Source organism: Crocuta crocuta, unplaced genomic scaffold (genome assembly GCF_008692635.1).
Source record: "Crocuta crocuta isolate KB4526 unplaced genomic scaffold, BGI_CrCroc_1.0 scaffold433, whole genome shotgun sequence".
NCBI classification, from domain to species: domain Eukaryota; kingdom Metazoa; phylum Chordata; class Mammalia; order Carnivora; family Hyaenidae; genus Crocuta; species Crocuta crocuta.
Genome location: NW_027530001.1, coordinates 2,928,314 through 2,941,379, shown reverse-complemented (window position 1 = coordinate 2,941,379; position 13,066 = coordinate 2,928,314). Strand labels below are relative to the sequence as shown.

Genomic DNA, 13,066 nt, shown 5'->3' with positions numbered 1-13,066 from the left:
GACATCTGCACAGCTTGCTCAATCAGCTTCGCATCTTTTCTCAAGTGCTGCCTTGTAGTGAGCCCTCTCTGAACACCATGTTTAAATCTGTGGTCACTTTAAGCCACCACCCCCACCCACTATGAACTTCCTCAGTCCCTATTTCCCTTCTTTGCTTTATTTGTCATCACAACATTTATCAGCACCATGCGAATGTAAGTTCCGTAAGGGTAGGGTTGTCTGTTTAGCTCACTGTGGTATCCCCCAGTAGCTAGAACAGTATCTGGATATGGAATATGTGCTCAATAAATGTTATTAAACTGACCTATCTTTCCCTATAAAAACATTTAGCAGCCTCCTTACAAAAGTGAATGTACTCTAGGGGTACCTGGGGGGCTCAGTCAGTTTAGTGTCTGACTTCAGCCCAGGTCACGATCTCACAGTTTGTGAGTCGGAGCCCCACATCAGGCTCTGTGCTGACAGCTCAGAGCTTGGAGCCTGTTTCAGATTCTGTGTCTCCCTCTCTCTCTGCCCGTCCCCCACTCAAGCTCTGTCTCTCTCTCTCTCTCAAAAATAATAAAATAAACATTAAAAAAAAGTGAATGTACTCTAAAATTTAGTTCTCATTTAATTCATAGGAGAGTTTAGAACAAATTACGGAACTAAACAAAAGTAGTCTGAGCTCTTAAATCAAAGGTTCAAAACCAAAGTTACAACACTTATGTATTACCGTTAATCTCAAAGAAGTTCAGAGCATTCATTTGCTAACAAATCACTTTTGAAACTCTACCATAATAGTTTCTCATATCTACTCCCATTTCATGAAAATACTTCACCTCTCTTTTTGGTAACATTTTAACATCATGGTTTACTTTAAGAGTGTATATTTAGAGATTTTATTTTTTTAATGCAAATTTATCATCAGGGTGGAAAAGTGAGACATCATGGAGCTCAATACTCGTATCAACCGTGTAACGGAAGGAAAAGACATGGCCTTTAGAGTTGGAGCTTAGTTCAAATCTTGATTCCATTATTTACCAAGTGTACAGTCAGTAGGCATGCATACACATATCTATGTATGTTGTGGGGTCTTAGGCAATTAGTATCTTCCGAGCCTGTTTCCTGAGATGGAAAACGGGGACAGCAACATGCAATTCGCAGGATCATTGAAAAGATTAAATTGGTTAACATGGAAAATCCTGGTCAATAGCCAGCGCTTCCCTTCTGGGGAAGACCAGAACAAAACAGCACTTTCTTTAGTATTAAAAAAAATTTTTTTTAAATGTTGAACTAATTTTAGACTCATAGAAAAGTTGCAAAAAATAGTACAAAGAAATGTCTGTATCTCTCTCACCTTGCATTCCCTAATATTAACACTTTATATAACTAGAGAACAATCAAAACTACAAAAGAAATATTGACACAGTACTATTAACTACATACAGATCTGATTCAAACCTTATTAATTTCTCCAGTAATATTCTTTTTCTATTCCAGGATCCCACTCTGGATTCCATTTTCTTTTACTACCTTCGTTTCATAGGAAATGCTTTCTTGATTTATACTACTTATTATTATCAGTTTTCAAAAAAAACCGAACAATTTAGAAGATCTCTCTCTCTCTATTTAGAAGCAGGAGGAGGGGGAGAGAGAGAGAGAGAGAGAGAGCACAAGTGCTCATGGGTCTCGATCTTGTAAACCCTGAGATCATGACCTGAGCCGAAATCAAGAGCCGGACACTTAACTGACTGAGCTACCTAGGAGCCTTTCAGAAGAATCTTTTAATTAAAACAATAAAAGCATGTCTATAATAGACAGTATGCCTTATGTGAACAGAACTATTTTGGTGCTTGTTAATTAAAATACCCTTAAGGAAGCATATGAAAGTTCCAAAGTTCTTGAGCAAACCAAGAAATGTTTTACCCAATTCTTATAAAATACAGTATAGGTATTACAATGGTTTAATTTTTAAGATGCCAAACATTCAAAAGACTATTTAGCTGACTTTGCAGTATGTTAAATGAAATTAATTCATGAAAATAATTCATAGTTGGTCCATATGTGTCAAGTAAGTCAATATAGATTGAGGAGACCCCTTTCTTGACAATACGGTACTTCTTTTGCATAGTGATGGGGGGTCTTGAAGGAACTTTCCCCTTCATAGAGTCTGATTCATTTTATGACAAACAAGTATGGACATCTGAAAGTATTTTCTACTCCTTACTTTCAAAACAGGGAGACAAGATTCTTATACAGGCTCTATTCCTAGTCTATTCAATGTACGTTTTAAAATGCCGTTTGGGGGAGTCAGTGCTAAGTGACAAAGTATACTCTGACGGGGAAAAAAGAACAGTGTTTTAAGGAGAGACCAAAACTCAAAAAGCATAGTGAATTTTTTTCCTGTGGTGGCAGACAGTTCTTTATTTATATCCTGTCTTGTTCCAAAAACAGGAGTGTAGCACATATTTTATAACCTTTTCCCAATGACTCAGCACTGCTATTATAAAGATCAGATAATGTGCCATGACCCTGACTCACTGACGAAGAGTTAATTATGTCCCAGGTGCTCCATTCAAGAAGGAAGGAAAGTGTATAACAAAAGAGTTTAATCAGCATGTTTATGACAAAGCAGGCTTCAGAATTTAACAGAAAAGCTTCAGTTGATCTGGAAAATTAATTTATGAAGGGAGTATTTTCTCCAAAGAGGTCAGATACACCGATAGGCTGCTGGACTTGTAATTAGCAGTTTGATTCATGACTTAAATCAGGTGGAAACCTAAATCTGGCATCTTTGTTTTATCTACTTAAATCTAAACGTGTGTGAAGACAGAATTCTCCAAGGTCAAGAACCACATCTGACTAATCTTTGTATCTCTCCTCTTGATCACCCTGATCACCCTTTGATTCTGGCACAAAGTGGTGCTCAAAAAAATGGTACTAAACAAATGGAAAGAAATGGACAAAGAACCCTGTTTCCTAAGGACAATCAAGGCTTTACAGTGGGGGGGGGGATAATCACTTATCCAAGTCAATAAAATAAAAGTAAACTCATGACTACTGTCATTTTTAGGGGTAAGGATAAGGCTTGATGTTATTCTATTTGGACTCCCAAGCGGAAGCTTACAGCTAATCAGCCTTGTTAACGGTCACTGAGAAGTGGGAATTGAATCCTGTAATCTAATGCAGACTAGTTCAAATCACTCTAATGTTTGTTTCTGGCTCCATTTAACAACTGGCATATACATCTTGTGTCTTTTTCCAGTCTTAAGTGCCTTTCCCACTGAAACACGCATCTCAGGGGAATTCACACAGAAGGAACCTTCCCTAAAGAGCTGTGACACCTTTGCCCTGGACTTGGTCATTTATTCAGGGAGTTCACAGGCAGGACACAAGGGTGGAGAAAAGGAGAGTGGTGCAGAATTGGACTTGGTTCTTCTGCTGCAGGACGTCCCAGAGAAGTAGAAATTAATTATAAGACCAAAACAATTCAATTTATTTTTATTTAAAAGGACTCTTCATTCCATATCATCCGTCTTGACAACCTCCATCACAAGCCTTTGGGTAAGTGCCCCAGAATCCTTCATGGAACACCAGTGTCTATGAGTAACATCGGAGTCATGTCAACCTACCTGTAGTCTACAGCAATATTGTGCGGCGGGCAACAGATCCCTTATCTCAAAGCCGGTGTCTGTCCCGTGATAAATGAGTTCTAAGGATTCTTCATCTTCTCCCCATTCCAACCTGTACTCTGAGATGTCGGCACCAGAGCTTTCCGGACTCTGGAAAGCAGAGATTTCAGTCGTTACTTTCATTAAGAAGAAAATCCCATGATGATTGTGCTCAACTAACTAATCTGGGAAACAGAGCAACACACCCTTGTGTGTATATTTGAAATATACACACAAAAAGAAGGCAGGACAGAGGTACTCGATTTCCTCTTGGATCTAACCAGTGGTAACATTTCCACAACTCTAAATGATAGAAGCAAGCGCCAAGAGAGATTAATGTGTAAACTCACCTACATGTGATTTATAGCTTTGTAGCTTCCTTGTAACTTGCACTTGGGGGCAGATAAAGTTCAAGAAAGAGAAATCAATGCAGAACACATGCCTGACTTACCTCCCAACTCACTAGGACACACCCATCGGGCGTAAAAGAAATACAAGGTGCTTTGCACTGTCCAGGAGGCCCTGCAGCAGTGGTAATTTCTGAGACATCAGAATAGGGGCCATACTGAAAGAGAAGCACACATACACGCCTGTATGTATAGTGTGAACACACACATCTGGGCATACATGAGCTTATAAGCAATCAGGGCTAGACTAACATTATCATCAGTACAATTGATTAAAAAATAGTACCTCATGGTTTCCATGTTCCATTGAATGCGTATAAGGTTTTTCCTACATACATTCTGAGGGGTAAATGTCTATCAGATATGTATACTCTTTTCATTCAAAAGGATCAGAAAGTTGGCTTACCAAATATTTTCCCTTTACTGCGACATCAGGCACAAAAACATGCTGATGTTTGACACAACACAACACAGCATTCTGTTTCAACATCTCTCCCAGGAGAGCAAAGAAAACTAAGTCAGATGTACACTGCAGCTTAATTTTTGGCACACAAAGATCTACTAGAAATCGGTGGTGATCAAATTCTGGGTATTTCTTCTAGTTACTGGTATTTCCTATTTTGAAAATGAATGCTTCTGTTAGCATCTTCCCAGCGTGACGTCCCCTCTCAGCTATCTGCACTCCTCCTTCCTTCACACTGCCTTCAGTGACCATATGATTTAGAGCTACCACCATTTTGAGAGAACCATAATCACCCATTTTAGTAGAGGAATTTGTGATACTACAAACAGTTGGGGCGAAGAATAAAATAATTTCCAGACTAATGAAGTATAGGACTATGTTTTTCCAAAATGGGGAAAAAAGATTAAAAAAAAACCCCTACAAAAAACCCAACAACCTAAAAGTCTCTCAAATTTTCTAAGACAACTTACAAATAAGCCCCAGTGGGTGGGGGTGGGGTTGATGGGAGAGAAGCTTCCTGGAATGTACCTCAGAAGTTGAATACAGTAAGATAAATGGTTAACCTTTTTTTTAATGTTTATTTTATTTTTGAGAGAAAGAGATAGAGAGGGAGGGAGGGAGGGAGGGGCGGTGAGAGACAGAGAAGGAGGCACAGAATCAGAAGCAGGCTCCAGGTTCTGAGCTGCCAGCACAGAGCCTGACGCGGGGCTCGAACTCATGAACCACGAGATCGTGACCTGAGCCAAAAGCGGACACTTAACTGGCTGACTGAGCCACTCAGGCGCCCCTGGTTAACTTTCAATATAACAGGAATAAATTAAGGCCGATGATGTTTTTAGATGATAAATTGGTGAAAGATGACAGAAAGTAAAACTCAGAGCAATAGAGTGCCACATTTATCTTGGTTATGGCAGAGATGCCCAGAAAAGCTCACAGGGAAAAAAGCAAAAACATCAGTAAAACATTTTCTGCAGCATCTGTGGTCATCACCTTCCATGCACTTTTTAGTTATGTAAGTTCAGGTGCATTAGCTTTCTTATCTTTTCATGAAAACATTTTATTGCTTAGTTCCACGCTGGTCTTTTTCTTTCTTTCTTTCTTTCTTTTTTAAATTTAGATAGTTGTGCTGTTTCTGAATTTCTTTCCTAACTGGGAATTAGAAGGAATCCATCTCCCGCTAAAGGTTTGAAAGCAGGTGCTTTCACAGCCAGTGTGGCTAACGGGAAATGGACTGGAGACCACATGTTCCCGTGCCTGGCTTGCGCAGGGCAACTGAGAGGAGAGAAAATTACCGCCAACCTCATGCTGCTGTCAGTTGTGCTTTCCTATTTTTAAAAATCCCATTAATGAATTATATCTACTTATTTGCATGGAACTCATCTGTACAAATCACAAGTACACCTGGGCGGGGAGGGTCGGGGAGTTGGGTATAGCAGCAGCCCGCACCAGAAAGCCAGCTTCTGGTTACCTTGTTCTCATCATGAATCCCACCGCCCAAAACCCACATCACCCTGCGATTTAAAATATGGGTGTAATCCAGACACCGACTTTCAATCTATGATGGGCCGAGAAGAGCTCTCCAGTCTTCATTTGAAACAAAACAAAAACAAGAAGCTGGCCCCGTGGGCTTCTACCCCACTCCAGTTCTAAACTGGACCTAAGATACTGCTGGGTAATTTAGACAATATGGTAAAGGAGTTAATATGAAGCCCTAATTTCCCATAACTCATTAATACGGTCAATGAGGAAGACAGAAATTATTTTGAAAACAACCCAAAACAGCTAAAGGGCGCTGCTCCCTTTAACCTTGAACTCTTTTTTAACAGAATGCTGTGAAGACAGAAATTTCCAATGCTGGGTCAGTATGAAGTCGGAATAATGTATCGACTCCGAAGTGAGATTTCACCTACACTTCTTTAATGGCCGTCAAGGCTGGACAGATATGCTGGGGAGTTTCAGGGTGGTGGATACGCAAGTGTTAGCACCTCGGTATTTTGATTATGGTGTACGCGCCTGTACTCACCCCTCCGTCATTCAGAGCCCTCACCCGGAAACGATACACGGTGCCGGGCAGCAGGTTGCCCACGGTGCACTCGAGCTCTGGCCCATGGTACACCTCTGAAGCGACATCCTCGGGTTCTGTCATCTCCACGCTGTACTCCGAGACCTCACAGCCACTTTCTGAGGCAGGAACATCTGGGAAGGGAGAATGCTTTTCATCTTAGAACAGTTTTGTGCTTCCAGTTGACCGACACACACCCGGTTTTCCACAAGGTTTGTAAAATCATGTGGGTGGCCGGTGCTCAGTATCTCTCCTACAAAAAAGGAGCCCTCCCCGCCCCCCAAAAGAAAAGCGACATGGAAGAAAAGGTTTGTGAATGATGTTATCGATACTTTCCAAAGTACATCTAAGTACATTCAATTACATTAATAAAATAACTTGAAAACTATAGAACCATTAGGCAAATGTCTACACTGTAAGGCAGAGAAGAAACAGAGGGAGGGAAATCTCTTTAACTTAAAACCACAGGTCACGTTAAATCAAGGTAAATGACCCAAGGCTGGCACGATATCTTATTACACTGTAGACACGAGTCGTGGCAAAAGAGGGCCTGACAGAGTCCTGCAGGCCTATATTTGCAATTTTATACGCTGTAAACTGCTGATACAGCAGGCGATGCTTGTAGAGCTCGAACGCATACTGCAAAGTGCCAGGGCCCACATGTGACAAGGACGAGGAGAATCAGATAGGACCTTACGAATCACTTCTCGCCTTAATCTCTAAAGTGCACACAACTTCACTTTTATGAATTCCCAGAAAAGGCTGGCTGCTTTGAAAGGTTTTCGAGGCAGGTGCCCTCCGAAGGACAGAGGACGGCCAGCATGTACAGCACGCTCAGGAATAAGAGGAAGAGCAGCGGCGTGTGGGAGAACACGAACCCAAGCCAACACACATCAAACAGGAAATGGGCATTGTCAACAGGAAAGACGATGGTTTTGTAGCAGACTGCCAACTGAATCACAAAGCAAGAAATCCCAAATTCCATCTCCAGTTGTCCCAACTGTCAATGTCGACGTGAAGATTTGTTCACTCACCCCACTCTAAGTGGACTTCTTTGTGCTTTGGTCTACCCAAAACCCTCGGTGGTCGACACTGACCTGGTGCAATGCTTAGTGTGCGAGCAGGGAGACTTTCAGAGCACTGCAGGAGAAACATCGGAGAGAACCGTCTCTTAGTTACAGTGAATTCACTAGACCTCTACATCCCAGGCAGATTCTCCCTGTAACTGGACACGCTACAGAAAGGAGGGTTACACGGTGGATGTGTACACATGATTTCTGTGCAACAAGGTATTCTCTTTTGTGCATGCGTCAAGTGAGAACATACACTGCATGTGGCACTGGTAAAAATGCTTATTTTTGAAGTCAGATTCGTAGACATGGGTTGTGTATTCTAAGCACACGATTGCTTTCCTTTAAACCAAAATTAGAGATCCATCATGTGGACAGAAGAGAACGCAAAACAACAGCTGGATGACACTTTTAAATGGTGCTATAAATGGCGAAACCATCCACATACGGAGCAGAAGAGCAAATAAATTCAATATTAATCAACTGAGTCTGACATGAACCAGCAGGTTCTTTTAATGCTAAAATAAGTGGGCCTTCTTTTAGGATGTGGTTGTGCAAGGCTGGGGATGTGGAAGTCGACTGTCTGCAACGGGAGAAAACAAGGCACACTAACGGCAAGTCTTCTTGTGAAAAATAAACGCAGCACAGGGTTATAAGCTACCATCTCTCAGTCTCAGTCTCTCTCTCACTATGAATGGTCTCAAACCATGTTAAAAATCCCTAAAATGAAAATGGCTTTTTGCTATCTTGCCTTTCATTCATTCTCTGAATGCACGTTACAGCCATTTATATCTGATTTCTAGAGCACTCCCTGTCTATTTCCAAGATTATTTTAAGCCTACGAGAACCCTGTATGGTTAAGACCAAGGCTCTTGACATGTTAGCCAGTCTAAGGTCAAATAAAGAGCAGAGAACAAGGGATATGCAGCTGCTACAGTTGTGTAAGTTGGGCACTGCACAACTGCAATGGTGTCATTCAGCTCGGTCATCATAGATTTATATGGCTTTTCCAGCAGATGGCAGTAAAGCATCTTGGGGGAAGGTGTCTCTCCTAGTCTCACAGAACCGCCAGATTTGGAAACAGCAGAGCTGTACAGAAGGTTGTATCTTTTTGACTCTAAACTGTACACTTTCCTATCATTGCAATAACTCAGGTTCTTCTTATTTAGCTAATATGAATTCCAGACAACACTCAATTTTCAAGTGTCACATGTGATCATGCCAAAGTCTTCCGAGAAATAACTAAGTGACAAATGTGCCTGACAATCCCACAGTTTAGCTGAGAATCATGTGGGCCTATCTTTGATGTCCTCTAAAGAACAATTTGAAAACACAATCGCTTTCATTTCCTGATGTGATCTCACAGGAGGCTGCGCTATGGCGATACATCTTAAGAGAGTAATTTTATTCTGATGCTACAGATTGGTTGTCTGAATCTGACCCGGGAGGCTCGCCGTTATGCCACAACGAAACCAACCTGACTGTGTCCACCAGTGCTGATGCAGCAGGCTCGGAGCTTGTACAAAGTGCCTGGTTTCAAGTGGGTGAAAGTGTATTCTGTGGCCGATCCGCTGTATGCCACTTCCCACTGGCTCGCTGTAAAACAAGACTTGTGGATGAGTTTGTGCCTTTTGTAAAAATGTAATAGTAGCAACCATTCCTGAGGAGGAAAAGCTCTCAGCGGTTTCCACGAACACTAGCATCTCCTATTATTATTATTATTTTTTTTTTTTTGATAGCCAAGGGCCTTCTTTCCCTACCTTTCACAAAGTTAAATATATAAAATAATATGGAATCATTTGTAATACTTAGTCCTGCAGGCTAGACTACTTATACTGCCATTATTACACTTGCTGACTATGGGGTTCAGATGTCGGAGACCACACAAAACCTGTTGTTGGCAGGGGGGTGGGGGCCAAACGGAGACAGAGCACGGGGTCAAGCAAGCTGTGAGACGGCTATGGCGAGAGAAGGCCAAGGGGGCCCACTGGGCAGGGGAAGGCTGCTCAGCCAGGAGGCTCCTGGTCGGTAGGGCACATGCGCAAGAGTCCCTCCTGCTCTCCCGTGCCTGGAGGTCACAGGGAGCGAAACCTCCCCATTACCCCCCGAGTCCTCTGCAGCCTGCTATCTTCATGGAACTCACGAAGAGACAAAAATGGCTGGGAGGGTGACGAATTAAAGATGAAGCTCTCAGGGTGACCTAGTTATCTGACCACTTCTCAGGATTAAAGAAAGCGAGCAGGGCCGCTGGAATGGTCTGACTGCCGGGTGAGGCTGATGCCACCAGGGACAGAGCACCGGGGGCCCGCTTCCTCAGCCACCCGCCTCACAAATCTGGGCTGCGGGAGGCTTCCTTCCTCCGTGTCACTCTCGCTGTAGAACCATACGTCCAGGAGACTATTTCACAAAGGCCTTTTCTCCATTCAGTTGTTTCTAGGAAGTATTTTTACCCTATTTTATCCCATTACCTGAAACATTTTACTAAAGTCACTTCACTAAAGTAAGTTTCCCTCAGCCACTTATTGGGACAGATTTACAATGAAGCCACAGGTACCAGGGCTGTGTGTGTGTGTGTGTGTGTGTGTGTGTGTTAAAAAGCGTTATTGTGACATCGCTGGTTAGAAACCTGAGAAGAGGCACACGGGAACAGGGACGACTGAAAAGATTCCATTAATCACCTACTTTATGTGCTGTCAGAGCTGTTAACTTTACGTAGAGAACAGCATCTACTCTGACTTGATGCCAGTGGTCAAGAGAGTCACGGAAATGGAACACATACTTTCACAAGGAGCCACGGCACACACCTGACTTCCCTCTTCAGTGGGGTTTTTTAATGTAAAAAACGAAATCAAATTTTTAGCTCAGAATAGGACTTTATGATAAGAACAGCTGCGCCCACCTCAAAGCATTCTTAGGTTGTTAGTTTAAAATAGAAGCCGACCGACGCGGAAACCAAAGAGCTGCAGGCGGCCGCCGTGGTAGAGGGCAAAAGACCCGCACACACCTGTGTTGCTTAGTTGCAAAAGCTGCTGCTATGAATGGTTACAGGGATTATCAGAGTGGTGAGAAATTTCGTTTTTAAAGTTCTGATGACTATCCGTTTTTTCTACTAAAGCCTAATGAATTTTATTAGAAAAAAAGATTGAGGAATATTTTTAAAAGCACTACTTAAGGAATCTGATCTTTTACGCTGTACTACTTTAATCCACATAGTGTACAAGTGATGACAATCTGAGATGTCACAAAAATGGAAAGACATTTACTAAACTTGTCACGAAAGTGTGACACTGTCACTCGCTCACGATAATACTATGTTTTGTTTGCCATCGCTGTACGTGGGAATTTGTAGATTACCGAATTCATTTGCTCTCTCCACCTTATCCTTCCTGCTGATTGCTTCTGACACTCTCTCTGCTTATAAGAATTTCCAGAGACAGTGTACCAAGAGAGGGGATGAAAATTTAATTATTCGATTAATTAGGACCTCTGGCTTAAAAAAAAAAGGACATGAAAAATTTAAAAACATGATAAAAACATACATTTCAAACATACCCTGATCCTTGATCTTGTGTGTACAAGAGAAAACTATAAATATGTGATTAAGGTCTATTTGTTGTAAAGGCACTACTATTAGAATGAATGGCTGCCCACTATTACTGTACCGATGGTTATTGTATTAGAAAGTAGGGGTTGCTCCTGGATTTGAGTAAAACAATTTCCCAAAACTTCACCTTCAGAATTTCCGTCAGTAATCTCCAGCAAGTACTTGAGTATTTCTGAACCACCATTATCCTTGGGAGGATCTGGAGAGTAAGCAAATGCCTTATTAGTTATGAAAGGGCATAGGTTTTTATTAACAAATATCGTTAGAACAGAAAACATGTCACATTATGCTGCCTTAATTCTGGATTTAAGCAAAAGGTAAAATAATTACTGTCTTATTCTTCAAAAATGAAACAAACAAAATCACTATGAAACCCTGAGTGCTATCAGATTATTCAAAGTTCTTAGGGCTAAAAATGGCAGAGTTATTTAGTAAAACATGAGCAAAAGTCAAACTATGAATTAGTTTCTCTAAGAGTTAAGTTAATAAATCCACTTTGAGAATTCTGAAGACTGCTCTTTAATATTCAGTAATTTTTATATAAGATGAAATACATATATTTTAATTTTTTTAATGTTTATTTTTGAGAGACAAGAGTATGAGTGGGGGAAGGGCGGAGAGAAACGGAGACACAGAATCTGAAGCAGGCTCCAGGCTCTGAGCTGTCAGTACAGAGCCCAATGCAGGGCTCGAACCTATAAACTCTGAGATCATGACCTGAATTGAAGTTGGACACTTAGCCAAATGAGCCACCCGGGTGCCCCTATATTTATTTCATTATTATTTTATTCTTTAGTTCACTTAGATTACCAGTGACCAGATTCTTGTGAGATGGAGAGGGAAGGAAAGAAAAATGCAAAATTTACCGATAAAATAAATAAAACATCACAACATAATAAACATGTTCCATCATGGTTTGCCACTAAGCATACCATATACCCCAGGTGAATCTGATACACAATCGAAACTGTGGATCAATAGAAAAGCACAAAGAGGTGGTCTGAGGAAGGGGTGCTGGCTTATTACCAGAGCCCCGTGAACTGTGGGTATTTATTTACTCCACTGCTAACTCTGTGTCGTGAGAGTTTTCTTCTCTGAGCAGCAAAATACCTTGCATTGTAATTTTGCAAGACTATGCAGAAGTTACCTCTACTATCAATTCTGCCACTTCTGTATTTTAGATATAGACTTAGGAACTTTATTGCCCTTCTTTCACTTGGTATTTCCATGAATATATACACATTTCAGTAAGAGATTTAAAACAATAATTAGAAAGTTAAATATCGTAGCATATAGCTAATGAAAGTAAACATTTAGTGCTTACAGGACCTTCTAGGATTTTCTGAGAAACAAGCTTCACAATCTAGCAAAAAAGGCACACCTAGATTTTTAGTTTCTCTTAATCACATCCATTCTCCAAGGAAATAGATATCCTAATAATTCTGCCTTAGAATTATTAGGAAACTTGAAACCATTTTGTCTCAATGGTTGATCTCCAATAAAAATAAATAAGGTTTTGTGTTGGGATGCCTGGGTGGCTCAGTCGGTTAAGTATCTGGCTCTTGATCTTGGCTCAGGTCATGATCTCACAGTATATGAATTCCAGCCCTGCATGGGGCTCTGTGCTGACAATGTGGGGCCTGCTTAGGATTCTCTCTCTTTCTCTTTCTCTCTCTCTCTGCCCCTCCCTCACTATTGCTCTCTCTCTAAATAAATAAACTTAAAAAATAATGTTATTTATTTTTTAAAGATATTTATTTTTTTAAAGATTTTATGTTTATGTAATCTCTCTACCCCACACAGGGCTTGAACT

At 41.1% G+C, this 13,066-nt stretch overlaps 1 protein-coding gene across 2 annotated transcripts in view; it reads right to left on the bottom strand.

Moving 5' to 3' along the window:
• FNDC3B (fibronectin type III domain containing 3B) overlaps positions 1-13,066 on the bottom strand; it is a 300,883-nt gene that overhangs the window by 43,681 nt on the left and 244,136 nt on the right. For both annotated transcript variants that reach the window (XM_077763679.1, XM_077763678.1), the window contains exons 16-21: positions 11,381-11,452; positions 9,127-9,245; positions 7,614-7,719; positions 6,541-6,713; positions 4,099-4,212; positions 3,609-3,758 (exon numbers count right to left, since the gene is read on the bottom strand). In XM_077763679.1, the coding sequence (XP_077619805.1) occupies positions 3,609-3,758; positions 4,099-4,212; positions 6,541-6,713; positions 7,614-7,719; positions 9,127-9,245; positions 11,381-11,452 (734 nt within the window). The remainder of the gene's footprint in view (positions 1-3,608; positions 3,759-4,098; positions 4,213-6,540; positions 6,714-7,613; positions 7,720-9,126; positions 9,246-11,380; positions 11,453-13,066) is intronic.